Genomic DNA, 18,816 nt, shown 5'->3' on the forward strand with positions numbered 1-18,816 from the left:
TTTTTTCCCCTGTTTTCAGATGATAGCATTTTATGGTTGATGTGTGTATTACGATAGGGGGTGCGGTGGCGCAGTGGGTTGGACCGCAGTCCTGCTCTCCGGTGGGTCTGGGGTTCGAGTCCCGCTTGGGGTGCCTTGCGGCGGACTGGCGTCCCGTCCTGGGTGTGTCCCCTTCCCCCTCCGGCCTTCCGCCCTGTGTTGCCGGGTAGGCTCCGGTTCCCCGTGACCCCGTAAGGGACAAGCGGTTCTGAAAATGTGTGTGTGTGTGTGTGTGTGTGTATTACATGAATAAACTCATATTTATTTTACTTATTTTTTACTCAAGGGTGAGGTAAAACTACTGTTTTTCTGGTCACCCCTTAGACCAGACGTACCCTAGCATGTCAGTGATGAGAAGCAAACACAGTTGTGTCAGGGTCAAATGGGACTGGTCTGTGTTATACAACCCTAAAGCCCTCATTTATAGCATTCTTGCTGGAGTTTTTCTGATTAATTTACAAATCACTATATTACAGCCTAACAACAATAGATGCACCTTAGCTAAACATACTTATGTATTCTCAAGAATTATTTAATCTCATACCCTTAAATTACTAAACAAGTACGACAGTTCTCTCAAGCTTAAGTGAGCGTACCAGGACAAGCAAATGAATTAAGCCTGTCAATTATGCAGAAACAAAGTGATTCACTCCAAACTGTTCCAAACTCTAGGGATAAACGAGGAATTAGAATGAGGGTTCCTTTTTGTGCTGTTGATGAGAATGGTGTGCTTTTGACATTGATTTGTCTCCAGAAAGGCATCGGCCCAGTTTGAATTAACCTTGGCCGCCCCCTCAGCAATCAGTAAGGTTGAGCTGTTCCGTCATGGACGTCAAGGGGATGCAAGTTCTCTGGGGTTGAGATGGCGACAGACAAACTTTGATACGAGAGTGATGTTGCACAGATCTGTCACCTTCACACTTTACAGCAATGGTGTGCAGTTCCCATTGGGGGATAGTGGTTCACCTTGCTAAAATATGTGTTACATTTAGCAGGCATGACAAAGCAACATATAACGATGACTGTAGTATTTATCTGAAACCTTCGTCCAAGGTGACTTACAGTAGATCAACTCCGCTAAAATACTTACAATCATTCACTTATCTACACAGCAGAACGATGCAGTACACTCACATGGTGTACAACGTTCAGTGACACAAATGTACGTGAAACACACCTGTGGACTGTGGGAGGAAACCCCCATAAATATCCAAATTCAACACAGAATGTTCAAACCTACGTCCAATACAGAGCACAAACACATGGGGCAGCTGGTAGCATGCTGCTTAGAGCTACTGCTTTTGGTCCCAAAGGTCACAGGTTTGATTCCTACCTTTGGCTGTAATACCCCTGAACAAGGTATACACACACACACACACACACATTTTCTGAACCGCTTGTCCCTTACGGGGTCACGGGGAACCAGAGCCTAACCCAGCAACTAAGGGCGTAAGGCTGGAGGGGGAGGGGACACACCCAGGATGGGACGCCAGTCCGTCGCAAGGCACCCCAAGTGGGACACGAACCCCAGACCTACCGGAGAGCAGGACCCGGTCTAACCCACTGCACCACTGCGTCCCCCCCGAACAAGGTACTTGCACTAAAATTGCTTCAGTAAAATTACCCAGCTGTGTAAACTGTTAGTAACTTAACACTGTAAGGCACTTTGGATAAAAGTGTCAGCTAAATGAACAAATGTCACTCAGGCATGTTCACCAATACAACCTGCCTTGCCACCATGCTGTAAAAAGCAGCCTCAAGTAGCAAATTCTTCTAGTCCATGTACAAATTTTCATAATTAGCTATGCATACATTTCACATGTTTCTTCAAGGGCTCTAGGTTTGTTCTTACACTGATTTACCACTACAGTTACTTAGTTTTTACTGGCATGACTTACGGTAAGTACCTTGATCAAGAGTACTACAGCAGGAGGTCTTTTGAGTGCAGTGGAGCCAATCTAACCACTACACGACCTGCTGTCTTATTACTGTGGGCTCTTAGAGGCAGTTACTAGGCATTTCATAGCATGTTTGCTACATAGCTGCTTACTACTGAGCAAATGCACAAACATTTTGCATGATAATTAGTGGAAAGAGGGTATCACTGAGTCCTTCCAAGCCCTTTTACAGCGTCTCCGTGTGTTTTGATTGAGAGGGGGTCGTAGCTGAGTCCCTACCATGCAACCAAGGAGAATTGCATCACATCACATGTGTGATGAGTTTCTGACTTGGTGACCGTTTTATTCTTTTTCAGTTGTTGGATAAATCAGAATTCACCACACACCCTCCTCCTTTGCGTTACATAGGTAGCCTTTAATGTCCGGTATACCTTCAGGCACAAAGGCAGTTTGTGCATCAAATTCAAGCCTCACGTGAAAGCCCAACTGACAGACCAGTGGGCTCAAAAGTGTTGTTTTTTTTTTTTTCAACCAGATATGCTCGGAATGAACTTATTGATCCTTTTTATTCTCCCGTTTCAGGTACCAACTATGAGCCATTTCAGGAATCTAATGTAATTTCCTGGTTATTACTGACAGGCACAAGCAATTTCATTCCACGTAAACCACTTTTAAATTGACATAAAGCTCAGTTCAGATTTTCAGTCACTGTTGTGTTGTGTCATGTTTCAGGTAGGTGATGGGACAAAATCTATGCAGTTTTTCTTCCTTATTTTATTAGGAGCACATTAATTGAAACCCTGCTTTGCCTGCAGAAACTAAAAGTACCACAGAAGATTTCTTTAATAGACTACTGATGTTCTCAAAACACAACCTGACATCATTTTTCTCTTTCCTTTGTCAGGTTGGAAATATAGTTTAAAGTAAAATGGGGGGGGGGGGGGGACGTACCATCTGAGATCTATACTGAAGAGGGGAAAAAGACATCACTGCCAGAGACTATTAAAGGCTGATTTAGTGGGATTAGGAAAGAATGAATAAATTATGTGGACAGTGTGAAAAAGAGCAGTGATTGATGGTTTTTGGAAATAGATACAAAAGCTGGGATCCGCTTAGCAGTGACCTTTGTAGTGCAGCACATGGCCTCAAATGGCTGGCATAGACGCCCAGTACAGACGTGAATTTTAAGGGCGGTTTAGTGAAACCACTTAAAAGCAGGGTTTGGAATCAGATGGGTCTTTAACCTCTTTGTGTGACAGCTTTCACTGTTTATCTGTAGTATCATAGCAGATTAGGAAGACTGACAGTGATTTCAGCTTTAGAACAAGCCCTGGATTAATCTCAGTATGGTAGCCTAATTACCACGCTTTGAAACCATTGGGATTTCATGTGATATGGTGGGATATTGTGGGGGGTATTTATATAATTACTTTATTGATTGTCCTGAAACAATTATGAAATGCCCAGTGCATTTATAGATGCCTTGAGCAATGGCCATTATTAGGAAGCAATATAAAATACCCAAAAGTGCAGTTTTACTGAAAAGTCATAGCTGACAACAAAGACGAGAAATACTTTTTTCTTAATTTCTTTAAAAAAAAAAAAAAGAAAAAAAAAAACTGTAGAATTTGCCTTTGACTTCTGACAAGCGCAGCCAAAAAAAAAATGGCATTTGGGTTCAAACTTTCCACAGTTCTCTATTGATGTCAGAATGCCGGTAAACCTTTGTGGGAGCATAACATTGCGATAACAGTTTCCAAACTGTCCCAGGGATGTCTCAGAATAACCACCAGCGCTGACTAGATGTCCAAAGATCCTTGGAGACGATGCAGGTTTTCTGCTACAGAAAGGCTGAGTTTTACGTCAAGCAGCTATATGAGGAGATTCATTTTTCATAAGTGCCCCTGGGGTAGCCTGGAAGTGTTTCTACCTCAGCTGTCAGCATGACTTGTGTAATAATGATATATCAGCCAAAGTGATTCTGCAATTTTGCCACTTTATGGCTTCATTAAAAGCATACTTAAAAACTGTGAGTTAAAAAAATACACACACACACTCACACACAATCTGTGCAATGTTATGCAAACCTCATTGGATCTTACCTGTGACAATATAGTTTGTGGCAATTGTAAGTTCAAGTTCAAGTTCAAGGTTTATTGTCATAAGTAGAAGTACCGTGTACAAGTACCATGAAATTCTTGTTTGAGTGCTTTTCCACAGGCTATGAACAAAAAACAATAGATAGTACTGCAGAAAAACAAAAATGATACATCTTTATGTTCACTGAGTGTTTAATTCAAAACCTTAGTGGTGACAGATTTTTAGTCAAATTTGTTTTGCAAACCTTTTATGTAACTTACCTTAAAATAGGGAAAAATATTTTAAAAAATGGAGCATATATTTGCACTATTCGACTTAATATTTTACTTGAAAAACCTTTGGCAACAATGATTCCACAAGTCCTTCAGAGTCATGCTGTAACAGCTTTGCCCACTGGCTCCGTGCTTTTTTTTTTTTTTTTTTTTTTTGCCTGCTCTTGGCAGATTTGTGCAGACTCTCTCAAGTTGCTTGGGGATCACTTATGGACAACAGCTTTTAAACCTTTCCACAAATTCTCAGTAGAGTTCAGATCAGGACTTCTAACAGTCCACACAAGGACACTGCATTTCTCATTCATATGCCACTGTGGTGTCACCAGTCCACCGTGTGTATATCTATAAAAGGAGAAACATGGCAGCACACACAGTTTTATCAGTTGAAAAAATCAATAACTTGTTTCTTTTGCAAGCTAAATGCCAAAGTGCTGCCAAAATAGCTGGAACCTAGCAGCCGCATTAAGTGTGCCGGCTTTTGGAAACGGGTTAAATACTCTGAAGTTTTATTGTGTTTTGCTTTTTTCTCTGCAGGACACGTATATATCTTGTAAATGGATGAATTAGAGCCCAAGCTTCAATTGCCCCATTTGAATTGTTGAAAGGTGCAATTTGAAGTTGCTTATTGAAGCAGAGTGGTGTTTAACGAGAATGGATATTGACAGAGGGGTCAAGTGGATCTGCATGCTAGTTTACATTAGGTCCCACAAAGCACATGCTGCTAGAAGGCAGAGTGTGATGTCATAAATATCACAGAATCACTCTTGAACCCAATAAGAGGTGGAATGACAGGGCTCTTGACTGATAACCTTTCTTGGAAAAAGAGGACAAGACAGTAATTTTGCAACATGCCTAGAATTAGAGGCTCTTTTCAATTAAATGTGACCAGGTCATACAGGTATATGAAAAATATAGAAGCTCCAATGTTTAACTTTGTAGACTGTTTTCAAGAATATATTATTTTATATTGTACATCTAATACTTATTTAAATTTTATTATCTCTGTCATATATTTGCTCTCTGGTGGCTGGTTGATGTCCTACTTTCCCGTATTGCAATTAATTATTAGTTTAACATTCATTCAGATGGAACTATAAGAGGACAAACATATTGAGCCTGCATAATGTAAAAGGAAAGGTAATTGGCATCGGTTCGCCTAACATGAGCAGGAATCCATTGTGTCTCTAATGTAAATTCTAAGCTGTGTGGCCCTGAAACATTATAACAAAACAAACAATGACAAAGATTTTATAAAAGCAGTTAAGCGTAAGAGGCAACAACAGTTCTAACCAGGTGAAAAGAAGAATTTAGAAGAGCATCCTTTGGAGTGGGCTGATGTAGAGCCTGTTTAGCTGGAAATGGATTTGGCTGAGAAAATATGAATGGATCTTGACAATGAGAGGTTACCGGCAGGAAACAAACAAATCATTTGCTGGCTCGATCCCTATCCTCCCCACTCTTTTTGAATTATGGCAACATTAAGCTAATTTAAAAAAATGATGAAAAAGATGCTCGGCTGGAAATGAAAGATTGCAGCTGAGCCACATTTCTGGCAAGACAGCGTCACGTTGCCGTAACTCCCCTTATCTTGATGAGGGTATGAAGATGTCAGCTATTGGCATTGCCAGCATGCCCTAAATCCGTATACTTTGATTAAGCTGGTTTTGAGTCATTTTCCTCACCAGGACTGGTTCCTCTGGGTGATCTGACCTACACGACTTAAACTGTGACTATGTTTTAGAGGTTATTTACATTATTTTTGTCTGTGGCACATACTGTATCTCTACCGCTAATACCACAACTGGAGCCACAGCTGTTCTCCTTATTGCAATTATTTAGGAATGAGAGCACATATTGCAGATTAGCCCTTTGTATTTTTTATTTTTTTTTGTTAAAAATGCAAATTAATTTATATTATTAGGTAATTTAATTTTCATGGAATATCAATTGGATCTAGGAGAATTGTCTTTTAAATTCTGCTGTTTTTTGACCAAAATTCCCACTTCGCAACATTGACAGTGCCACAGAAGCTCACACACCCTATTAAATATAATGTGCATGAATCTGTTGAAGGACAAACAGGAAAGTCTTTATGTTTGTTTCATGACCTGATACAGGCAAAAATTTGCCCAGAGACTCAGAGAGGCTCAGTTTTGGACCGAAAGTTAATACATGTTAATTATAGCAGTTATCAAGTGACTGACCTTGTAAGGGCTTTGGAAAGCAAAAGATGAAACTGTGTATTATGGCCAGAGTATAGTACAGTTTGGTCAGAGCCTTGGAGAGAAGTGTCAGATAAATGTAAAATTAAAATGGATTCTTATATGCTATGCAGTGGTGTAAATGAGTGCTCTCAGAAATTGACCTTGGAGTTTGTTTGTGTGCGTGTTCGCGTTTGCACGTGCATGTGGTATGATGGGGTGTGGGGGGAGGGGACTTGCCAGATTAGCCTCTCAGACCTTGCAGATAAAGGACACTTGAAGCGTTCTTGAATGTGGCACAGCACTGGGGGAATTCAATACAGCCATTGACAAAAAGGCCTCTATTGTAAGTACATCAGCTTCCTGAGAGAGGAAAAAAGTCTGCCTGTTCTATCGCCTTATTAACTGTGCTTTGAAAAAATAAACCTCTGCCAAAAAAAAGCTTTCATCTTGCTCCCTGTTGTGGCTCTCTGGAAATATTACCAACTGATCAAGCTTTTCATGCAGTCACACTGTACGCTGATGCCTTAAAAGCATACAACAGAACAACATTCTGCCAAAATGTACCCTGGAAATATCCTCTTTTCTTTGAACTATATATACTGGAAATAGCCATGTGCATACATTATATGGAATATAACTTTAATATATTACTCTATTTTTTATATATATATATATATATATATATATATATATATATATATATATATAAGGGGGGCGCAGTGGCGCAGTGGGTTGGACCAGGTCCTGCTCTCCAGTGGGTCTGGGGTTTGAGTCCTGCTTGGGGTGCCTTGTAACAGACTGGCGTCCCGTCCTGGGTGTGTCCCCTTCCCCCTCTGGCCTTATGCCCTGTGTTGCTGGGTAGGCTCCGGTTCCCCATGACCCCGTATGGGACAAGCGGTTCCGAAAATGTGTGTGTGTATATATATAATATATATATCCTGTATATACTGCTATATGTTGGCACATACACACATTAAAATATGTACTGTACTATACATAGTAAACACACTACAGTATATATTTATTGTATACAATATATTATACATATTTAGAAAATCTGTGCACACCATCATTTACCGTTTGTAAGAGGTCATTCACACTTTAGCTTTAACCTGAATTAAAAATGCAGCTATTTATGAATCTGAGTTGTTCTCTCATGTTTCTAATAGACCAGTAATGGTTGCATTCACATCAGTCCAGCACTCCTTTTTTTCCTTGTCTCCTTTAAGGATGACACGGTTCAAATTAAGTTTTGCGCTCGCCCCCGTTCCTCGGTGGCGTACTCTTAATTGGTCGGCACGACCGAGGTGAAGCTGGACTGCCGACGGCCAGTGCCGGGGCGGCCCACGACTTACTCTCCCTCTGTCGGCGTAATTGAAATTGTACAGCGGCTGCAAGTGAGCCGGTCTGTAGGGGACTGGCTGCCAAGAAGCAAAACGGTCCAGGTGTGCATTCACCAAACCCCCCCCCACACACACACACACACACACACACACACACACACAGACACACACACACAGCTTGGCTTGCGCACCTCCCCTTCCTAGGTGGCTGCTTCCTTCAAAGAGGATCTGCTTTCACAGAGATGGTATCATAGTTATGCCTGACCAGTAACAGGAAACAAACAGAGGGCACTGATGATGAAAAACAGGACCATTGTCCCACGGCTGGTTTTGCCTTCTCCCATGTTACCTCACTCTCTGATCTCCTCATGTTTACGTGCTTTTATTTTTGAACGTTGCATCTGGTATCAATCCTTTTTTTTTTGCTTTTCATGCTTCCATGCTTTCTGATTTATGCAACAGTAATTTCATTTTTTATATATTTTGATAGAGCTTTGCTTTTATCTTTCTAAAGTTTTGAAGTGCTAAGAATGCATCTTGGCTTTTTGCCTCATCAACTGTGACTGGTAAGTAGAATCCAGATCAGATTTTACTCAGATTTAAAACAAACATTACGGAAGCCTAAAATAATACATTGAATGCTGACCAATAAAATCATTCAAAAAATCTTTTTTCCTGAAATTAAATATAGTTACCGACTGCAGCGTTTCAGTAGCGCAAACCTGTGCCAAACCTTCTAGAAGAGGTGTAATAAACTTTTTTTTTTTTTTTTTTTTTCTGTGGGATGCGCTGTACACGGGTTTTTATTCCAGCCCTTATCATAGAATCTATTACGGCCAAACAGACAACTGTTTCACACGAAGTGTCAAAAACGAAATGACAACCACTTCAGACCTTTTTTGTAAACCAGCCCCGTTGTTCACAGGAGCACGCCTTTAGCTTAGTTTTAATTTTAAAGCGATTTTGGTCCGATATGTATTTAACAATGGCAGTAGGTCCCAGAGCTGCCCACAGAGGCTGTGGTCCAAAAGAACAAGAGTTGAGTACCATAGCTCTGGATGCTTGTCACCGTCCGCTGGCCTCCACATGAAGCTCCTGCCCTGGTATAATTGGCGCTGAAAAGGATAATCTGTATGCTCTCCGTGTGACACATCATTTGCTGTCATTGACCTGTCCAATTTTTGCATGGCATGTGATAGCCGTGCAGAACACAGAGACTGTAGGTGCAGTTCAGAAAGGAGCACACAGTCCGCGTCCACATGTTCGCCAGGGCCCTGGGTTTTATGTCACGGGGACAGCACTCTGTTTTAGGGTATAATTAGCTGCTCAAGCACTGTGACCTCCCAGAGTTCCCTGCAGCTCCGTGCAGCTTTCTGTTTTCGTGTGGAGGAGGAATAAATAAAATCCGAACAAAAGGAATCTCACTGTGTCTATATATATATATATATATATATAGGAAGGAATATATATATATATTAAGGAAAAAAAGACCAACATGAGGTACATTCAACTCTGTGTTTGCCTTGTAAAAAGAATTGAATTGGGTTTTAAATGTAAAACAGAGAATAATATTTGGTCATGTGTGAATTTCTGATATGTGCTTGAAGAAACAGTACTTGGAAGTTAGAATGGACTGCATTTGAATTTTAGGTGCATTAAGGCATAGTTTATGCACAGCAATTGTTAAAAAAAACATCCATACTTATTAATGCATATTTTATCACAAAATGAATAATAGTACATATGAATTGTGCTTCAAGACACAGTTGATATTCATGAAAACATTTACACTTCATATTTTAAAAAATCAAAAAAAAAAAAAAAAAAACTTTTTAAAGAATTTTAAAAGGAACATCTAAAGCAAAACATTGAAAATTTATAGGTACTAGGCATAAATAAATTACCAAATGGACTTCAGACTTATTTTCCACATTAATAAGAATAATAAACTATTTCCCCCATATCATAAGAATAAGTAATTTCCTCATGGTGTATTTATCAGAAGTGCTCTGCCCTCCCCACATCGCTGCTCAGGTGGCAGATTGGCTCTGTCAAATGCACATTCAACCCACCTGGGACAGTAAACCTAGTGACCAAAGGAGGTGCCAGTAAGTTCCACTAATGCAGCCCTGTACACCTGTTCACAATTTTATAATCACTCACATACAAAAGCAGCAAACACTGAGTCAAGGTTGCGAATTCTTGATGAGCATTCTATTGTGATTTTCCTTGTGAACCTTAGTTACTTCATTTTTTCCAAATCCTTGTCCCAGAGGAGTTTATGTTCCAGTCCCAAGTGCCTGTTCTGTCTACCGCTGCCTTTTGTGTTCCTGTCCATGTCCAGAGTTTCAGTCTGGTATTTCATCACACCTCCGTACTCAAGTCCCACTCGTAGATTCGTGGTTCACTTTTCACCTTTGTCAAAATACACCGTGCGTCTCTTTGTACCGTGTTCATTGTTTCACCTGTACACTGTTTTTTTTTTTCCAGTTTGCACTGCGCACTTGTAAATACACTCTGCACACGGTGTCATTGTACTTTATGTCTGTGTTTGGACATTACATCAACACACATCCATGTCGGACTCATGTCCGGACGTGACGTCTCCTGCTCGCTTAGACAGTGAGCGTTTGGGAGGACAGCTACATGAAGGGCTGTATTGTTGGCAAACCAGTGAATCACTGATAAACAAACAAATGTAGTGTTCGCTTCCTTTTGTCAAAAATGTAATCAGTGTAAAAGAAAAGTAAATAATGCAACGTTAAGTTGAAGATTTTCTACTTTCTAATAGCTTGAGAACTTGAAAACACGACTAGTCCCAAAGCAGACATCAGTGCCTCTATAAAAAGTATTGGGTACTAGAAGCTACACAGTGACTTCGGGGTGCTTGTTTCTTCAGCTCTGCCCTCTATCCATCGAGGTCAAAGCGGATTAAGAGCTTTAAAGTATGCTGTCCATAGCAACTCAAGTGGATGGGAAGCATTACATTCTCCTCACAAAGAATGTGGCCCCTCTGTTGACTTTATTCCCCCATTTTTTTACAGTGAACTTTAGAAGCACAGTATTACATTAGTAGTCAGGCCACTTTCATTGTTAACCAGTAATAAATGAGTTTTGATGATGAATTACATCTCTGCTTAGTCATACTATCATGTTTGAAAATGATATTACTGTATATATCAACAAAGCAAATAAGAAAAAATTGTATTACTCTAATTAGTGCATTGGTTTCTGCTGGTGACTTTTAAAAAATGTATCATAATAAATTCATATATATGTATCTATGTATTTACATATATGTGAATCCATTATATATGAATTCATTATAATAAAGATATGATTTAAAGAATTTTGTACAAGCCTATGGCTTCTTTATTTGTGGCCTATGCCTGCATTTTGGTAGGTATTGAGACTGTAGTTGATTTTAGCTGGGAGATGCAGTAGTTTGTCTTTTCCAGTGCTGAAGCGCAGCAGCAGAATGTACTGGATTTACTGGTTGCCTGCATATGGAACTAAATACAGGACATGAAATGTGCACACCCAATTTCTAGAAAATGGTGTTTTTTAAATAATAATAAAAAAATAAAAAAAAAAAACAAGAAAAAAATGCATTATAGCTTTGTAGTAAATGAATTGCTTCAGTAAATATATCCTGTTTATGATAAACCATTTCTAATCTGATCTTGACATGTATCCTATTGGCACTGTCTCTAATCTGTGTGTTATTTCCAAAAAAGTCCCCTTCAGAACATGGAAGCTTTTATCTGAACATTTATTCATTTAGCTGACACTTTTCTCCAAAGTGACTTACAGTGTTAAGACACAATTATTTACCCATTTATATAGCTATAATTTTTTTTTTTTTTTTTTTTTTTCTGATGGAGCAATTTAGGGTATGGACCTTGCTTAAGGGTACTACAGCTGGATTCAAAATTGCGAGCTTCGAGTCTGCAGGCCACAGTTCTAACTACTATGCTACAAGCTGCCCTTTATTTTTCTATTTTGCCTTGTTTACAGTAATTAAGTACCTTTTTAGATGCAGGTTTTCACACATGTTTTGGCAGTAGACAGAAACTGACAAACGTCACAACCTCAAAGTCAAAAGTAAATAGTAACAAGACGATAAAGTATAAATGAATGCATGGACAGATAAATACATTAAAAAAACATGCAATTACATGAAAGTAAAAGAGCATACCTGTTTTTCTTGTTAAACTTTTAGAATGGAGAAAGTGGACAGGTGAATTGCTGCAGCCATCATTTTAGATTTATTTGAGCAAGTGCCATTAATGCTGAGACCCTGGCAGATTGCAAAGCATCATTCTAATTTCCCAGGGCACGGCTGGCGGTGGGTGAGATTGACAGCCAGACCCCATGCATTCACACGTCTTCATCAGGTTGAGTGTGGCTCGCTTAACTCGTGCCTTGGTTGGATGCCAGTGTTTCTAAATGTGCATCCATTAAGCTGAGGGGTACAAGGGAACAGAACGCTATCCTCTGCAAGCAGGGGTTGTAACAACGGCTGTAACCGCATTTGCCCATTGTAACAGCATTTTCCTTCAATAAAGCATGTCACCCACTAATATTTGATGCTTTTACCAAAGTGTTGATTTGTAAAGGATCTTGTCTTCTTAAGAAATTCAAAAAAAAAAAAAAAAAAAAGCTTGGTGATTTTTTTTTTTTTTACCTTAAGGTGCAGTGCTCCAGTTATACAACTTCTGTCTTAATTCCTGTCAGGCTTCTTGTACATGATATGTCTTGTGTGGGAGTTTTCCGTGTTTTATTAGCTCAACAACTCCATATTGACTGAGAGTCAAAGATCTTGTGTGCAAAGGAACTAAGTATCTTACGTGACACTCTTTTACCAAATTGCCAGATTTCTCATTATTAAATGAGAATGTAATCATGTGACTTTTTTATTTTGTACTTTTTGTCCTATTACAGAGGCCACACCCTATGTTTTGGTGGGGTACAGTTTCAACAACTGAGATCAATGGTTCCAGTCGAGAATATATTAGTCCTGAAAGTCATATTTGAAATTACCTGCATTTAAAATTAAATTTCTTAATTTTTTATAGTAGATTGGAAAATCAGGCTCCAAGTTAATCAATACCCCTGTTAAACACACACAAAAAAGTGAACAGCCTGGTATAATTTATTTCCTGTTTAACAAACCTGATTATCTTTTTTGTGCATTGACAGTTTAATTTTCATATTTTATAAGATGGGGTTAATTTACAAAATAAATTTACTGTAGTTATGAAAAGGCTATTTTAAATTTAAAAAAAAAAAAAAAACTGTTTCTGAATGAAAGACCAACTGCTTATTTTCTTCAAATTAAAATGTGGAGATTCTTCCTTATATATGTATAACTTCAAACATTGTTTCTGGAAAAAGGCAACGCTTTCCAGTTTTCACTCTGCTGATAGAAATACTGGAAGGCCATAGTATTCTTTAAAGATTTCACTGAATCATCAAGAGGTATGGTGGCATAGCGGGTTTGGCAGGGTCCAATTCTTTGGCAGGTCCAGGGTTCAAGCCCTGCTTGGGGTGCCTTGCGACAGACTGGTGTCCTGTCCTGGGTGTGTCCCCAGCCCTGTGCCATGTGTTGCTGGGCTAGGCTCTGGCTTGTTGGGACAAGCAGTTTCTGCCAGTGTGTGTGTGATTAAGAGGTTACACTGTACCAGATGTTTGCCTTGTAGAAACACTTCTAGGTTGTGATGTTGCTGCCAAGGCCTCAAATTTTGGCTGAGTTGAAGTCCAGTTGCACATTGACAAACAGTCGTGATAATATTGAAGGCTGAAGCTCTTGACCTTTTTCATTGAAAATCGCTCTCTTTCTGAGGCCTCAAGCAAAATACATGTCCCAATGTGCCCCCCCACCACCACTGCCACCAATCCCCTCCCCTTTTTACATTAATGATAACTCTTAAATGTCATTGTATGTCGGCTTTATCTCAGAGAAATGACAGGGTAGCATTAAAATGTCTCGTTCTTGATGGACTAATGCACCAATTTGAAGCAGCCCATTGGCTTTCTGCTGCATGTTGCAATCTGACTGACATGTCATAGAAAGACGAGTTTCAGCCATCGCTGAAAAATGTCTCTGCAATTAATCTTCTGCAATTGGTAGTCTATGAGATAGGATCCTGCAGCGAGTTAAGTTGAATTTCTACCCTTGATGTTTTAGTTTCAGTAATGCAGTCTATGGGAATACATCACAGAGACAGAAGGGTAGTGTTACTATGGTTACGTTTCATGGAATATGGCTTAGGCAATCTGTAGAATCAAAGCCAGAGACACATAGACCTACGCAGATGCATTTGCATTGTCACTTAACATGCTTTTAAATGCAGCACTGAAACCTTATCACATTCACACAAGATATGTGAAATATGTGTCAGTATCTCTCTCTGGCAATTCTTCCTGTTGGTAATGCATTACATGGTTATGAAAAGCCATATGTTATGGGGTTATGAGCATCATGTTCTAAGATTATGCTTCAGCTCATGTACATATACGTATACTGACCATTGTTACACGCTTAGCACATACATTCAGCTAGTCACTAGTTACTTACACTGATTACAGTTTATTCATCTCCACAACTCCATATGTACTGAATTGGTTCTGGTAAAGTAATATTTGCAGCAGCAATTCAGGTTAATAAGTCTACGTTAGCTGAGATATCTTGATTGTCTCTGTCACAGGTTATGTCCCTAAGACGCTGAACCACCAGGAGGACTGTCATTTATTTTACTCCTCATTTCAGAAATTAGTGTCAGTGGAAGCTTTTACCTGATGCAATTTTCCTACACCACAACTGTAATTGTCTACAGCATTCATTATGCTCCAACACCTTGGCACAGAGCTAAATGCAGGTGCATGCAGTAGAAGCAGATACCGGGTGCCAAACTGAGAAGGGACGTCCTCCAGATGAGTGCCAGTGGTGAGGCTGTTGCCACAAGTAGTGGCATGACCATGTCTTTGACTACATGTGCATGTTGGTCCTGCAGCTTTTAGCCGAGCGCCCGTTCCAATGGCTGTGGTGCGGAGGGAGCTATCCTGTGAGAGCTACCCCATCGAGCTGCGCTGCCCTGGCACTGACGTCATCATGATCGAGAGTGCCAACTATGGTCGTACAGACGACAAGATCTGCGATGCTGACCCGGCCCAGATGGAGAACACTCGCTGCTACCTGCCTGATGCGTACAAGATCATGTCCCAAAGGTAAGGGCAACAAGTCAATCAAGATGCATTGAGTGTAGCACATTTTCAGATGCAAATTTACAGTGATTGGTAAATTTAATAACTTGCCAATGTAGAACTGAAAATTGTTCTTTGACCCGTAAGTCCTTACAAGGAACGAGATCTCCTGGAAGATAATTCAGTACACTTATAACTGTGCAGATCACAGATGGCATTGGTGGAGGCACATGTGAAAGCCTGCCATGCTCAGATAACGGAAAGGGGGATGGAGACCATGGTTGAGTGATCTGCTGGCTGCAGGCTGGGTACTCGGATGACATTTACATTTACATTTTATTCACTCGCCTGGTGCTTTTATCCAGAGTGACTTAAGATTTGGAGAAAAATGCAATACTTTAAGTGCAACAAATATGAACATCTGCAAGGAGACTTAGAACTGACATTTACATTTATTCACTTAGCAGACGCTTTTGTCCAAAGCAACTTACAACGCATACTATGTAGTGTTATCAGCCCACACACCTTATTCACCAAGGTGACTGCACTGCTAGATACATTACTTACAAGGGGTTTCTCATCCATAGTTTCGGAGCTTGACTAAATCAGAGCAGGTGGGCAGTAATACTTGTTGAGTGGTTGTACATTAATTGCTAGCTGTCTGAGCTTAAGTTATGGATTGTCATGTCCTGGAGTCAGAGTTAAGTTTGTCTTTAATTTTGTAGTTGTTTTCTTTCTTTCTTTCTGAAAAGACTTTTATAGGAAATTAGCTTCCTCACAATTTTATGAGTACATACCTTGGAAAAATAATTTGTACATTTTTTAGTACATTACAGTGTGTTAATATAGCAATCTGCGTGCCTTCTGTTAATTACCATAGCCTGATATTTAATTGGATGAATTGAATTAAGAGAACCATCCACTGGGGTGTGTTTTAAAGATATCATAAAACCTATAATGCTGTAATTATGAACAATCAAATATCAGAAAAAAAACTGTACTTTATGGCTGTAGTTAGTTTTTGTTGAAGCAAAGAATATCAGTTGACTGGTTCCCCATGCAATATAAATCTAAATACATCAAATCTGCAAGGTGGAGAAAAGAGTTCAGTGAGTGTCTCTGTATTTATTGTTTCCACATTTGGGCTTGGAATATGAGTGCCAAGTAAAATTGGACTAGGGCTGAAAAATAGTGTGTTTTGTGTAGAAGTGAAAAGTGAGTGAAAGTCAAAGCTCTAGAGATGAGAATTTCCCGTCTTCATGAGAAAACGTGAAAACAGAATGCCTCGGGCGCAGCCCCTCCAGCTGTCACTCGGTGCTGGCACCTCATAGGAGCTTGCTGGAAAACCAACAAGACTTCCAGCACTCAAGGAATGACTCCATCAAGCGCTGAAAAAAGCAGCTTGTAGAAAGTAAACAATGATCATATACAGTAAAAGTAGCATTTATGAGGAAATGCCATTCATTTTATTGGCACCCAGTTTGTATATTGTACTTAAAGAGCAAATAATGGAATGTGAAATTTATATTATCTTTGATATCACAAACAACTTGTTCTACATTATATAGTGATCTAAATATGGCTTTCCTTTTCTTAGGTTGAATTTTGCCTAGAAGTCAGGTAAATGTGTTCCTAAAGTAGCACCTACATTATACACCAGAAATGCATTAGCAGCTTTTTAGAAACTGTGTGGGGGGGTGTTTTCTGATGCACATTTTAAGTTCTGACTACATTAAAAGTTATGTGCTTTCAATTTAAATGCTGTGTAACTCAAGTTTATTTTGAGTAAAAAAGTGGTTAATGTAGAGAATAAATACTAAAAATCGAAAACAAGTAGATATCAGAAATCTTCCGGCTGTACAGAATCTACAGAATAACATTTCGCATTGCATACCTACTTTAGGTATCTCAGAAATCATACAGTTCAAGTCTTTGTGTGAAAAGGCATAAAGAAAAAATAATGATATTTTGATTCTGAATTAGTATTCCCATAATTTTACCCTCTTTGCAATCAATCTGATCATTTCTAATGAGCGATTATCATCCATTACATGTGCCGAGGACTAGATCAGAGGGCTTTTCAAGCCATTCATGTTGCTCTTCAGTGGGGACAGCTGGGCGACAGGCCACTGCCGCCTTCTGTACCCATGCCTTCGAATGGAACTCCTCCGATGCACGATACTATCGAACAACAATTGCTGGTTTTCAGCAGTATCACATTTTTTCCTCTTTTGTATTGCTCTTTTCCCGAGGCTCTGAGGCCTTCGTAGCCAGTAATTGCCATTGATATCAAAGCTATATATCACAAAGGATCTCAAAAGACTTCTCAGGCTACCTGGAGTAGGGCTGATATTGCTGCACAGCCGTGCCAACCAAAAGGAGAAACAAGGGAACCTGACCGTCTTCCATTCCCTCTAAACTTTGTTGTTTTGCTTTCTCATTTTATCAAGATGAGCAAACTCAATGACACGAGTCAATACCAAGGTTAACCCCCCCCCCCGCCCAAAAAAAAAAAAAAAAAAAAAAAAGCTTATTGTAAATCTCACCTGCTTTCACCTTTAATTTTCTGTGGACAAACTCTAAGCCAACTTTCAAACTTCTGACAAAATTCGAAGGCTGATGGCATAGTGTTTTGAGCTGCTGCCTTTGGATCTGAAGTTTGTCTTTTAGAATCTCATCTACTGCTGTAGTACACTTGAGTAACTTAAAGCCTTAAGGTACTTACCCTGAATTGCTGCAGTAAAATTACCAAGTGCTATATCAGTGGGTAAAGGGTTGTAGGTATCTTAACATTCTAAGTCGCTTTGGAGGAAAGCATCAGCTAAATGAATAAATGAAGAAGCTAGAATGGAGATCTATATTAACATATTTGTGATATTAATACTAATATATGAGCCATTCTTTAGACAAAAAGATCAATTCCATCGATTTCATTTCATTATACCAGTCATTTCTGTGACTTTTATATGTCCTAGCTCAAGTGTTCTTTGTAATATTAAGTAATACCAATGGCAAATATATATCCAGCCCATACATTCAAATTTTGCTGCTTAGTCCATCCATGCAGAAAATAATGTATTGGTCTGTAAGGAGACTGCTGCTATAATTCTTTATATTAAATAACTATCTATCTGTATGTATGTATGTATATATGGTATTCAATTTTGTTAAAGCAGACTTAACTGTGCTCCTGGGAAGGTTTAACATTTTGCCAGTCATTTTATAACCTCTGAGTTTTTTTTTTTTTTTTTTTTTAAAACTGGCAGTTCCTTGGTCTTGCATGGTTTTAATTTACATATAATCTGGCCTAGAATAGCACAATAAGAAAAAGTTGGGGGTGAATAAATACTTTCTGATTCCACTATACATAAATAAATGCATATTATGCAATTTTAAAGCTCTTGACCTTGTAAATAGACCTTTAGATTCTTCTATATTAAACTGACAACACATTAATCAGCAGTGCTTTTAATTATAGCCACATAGTCCAATACATTAATCATTATCCTGAAGCTCTCATCCAATTGTTCGCTTTTGTTTCCATGTGCTCACACAGCAAGTCTAAGTAGGCAATGCAAGATAAAGTTAAAATTGTGATAAGGAATGTTTATTTTGTCTGAAAGAAGTATGTAAAAGATTACAGAACTTCACTACACATGGAAGAGGTTTAGACAGACTTCACTGAGTTTTTAGCTTCAAATCGTGAAAACAGACAAATACATTTGAAAGTGGGCTTGTCTGAATCCTGTACAGC

The 18,816-nt window shown here is 39.2% G+C and overlaps 1 protein-coding gene across 8 annotated transcripts in view; it reads left to right on the forward strand.

The window, feature by feature from the left end:
* Positions 1-18,816, forward strand: part of adgrl3.1 (adhesion G protein-coupled receptor L3.1) — a 177,604-nt gene that overhangs the window by 53,342 nt on the left and 105,446 nt on the right. For all 8 annotated transcript variants that reach the window (XM_018737956.2, XM_018737955.2, XM_018737958.2 and 5 more), the window contains exon 4: positions 14,873-15,086. In XM_018737956.2, the coding sequence (XP_018593472.1) occupies positions 14,873-15,086 (214 nt within the window). The remainder of the gene's footprint in view (positions 1-14,872; positions 15,087-18,816) is intronic.

This window comes from Scleropages formosus, chromosome 16 (genome assembly GCF_900964775.1).
Source record: "Scleropages formosus chromosome 16, fSclFor1.1, whole genome shotgun sequence".
NCBI classification, from domain to species: Eukaryota; Metazoa; Chordata; class Actinopteri; order Osteoglossiformes; family Osteoglossidae; genus Scleropages; species Scleropages formosus.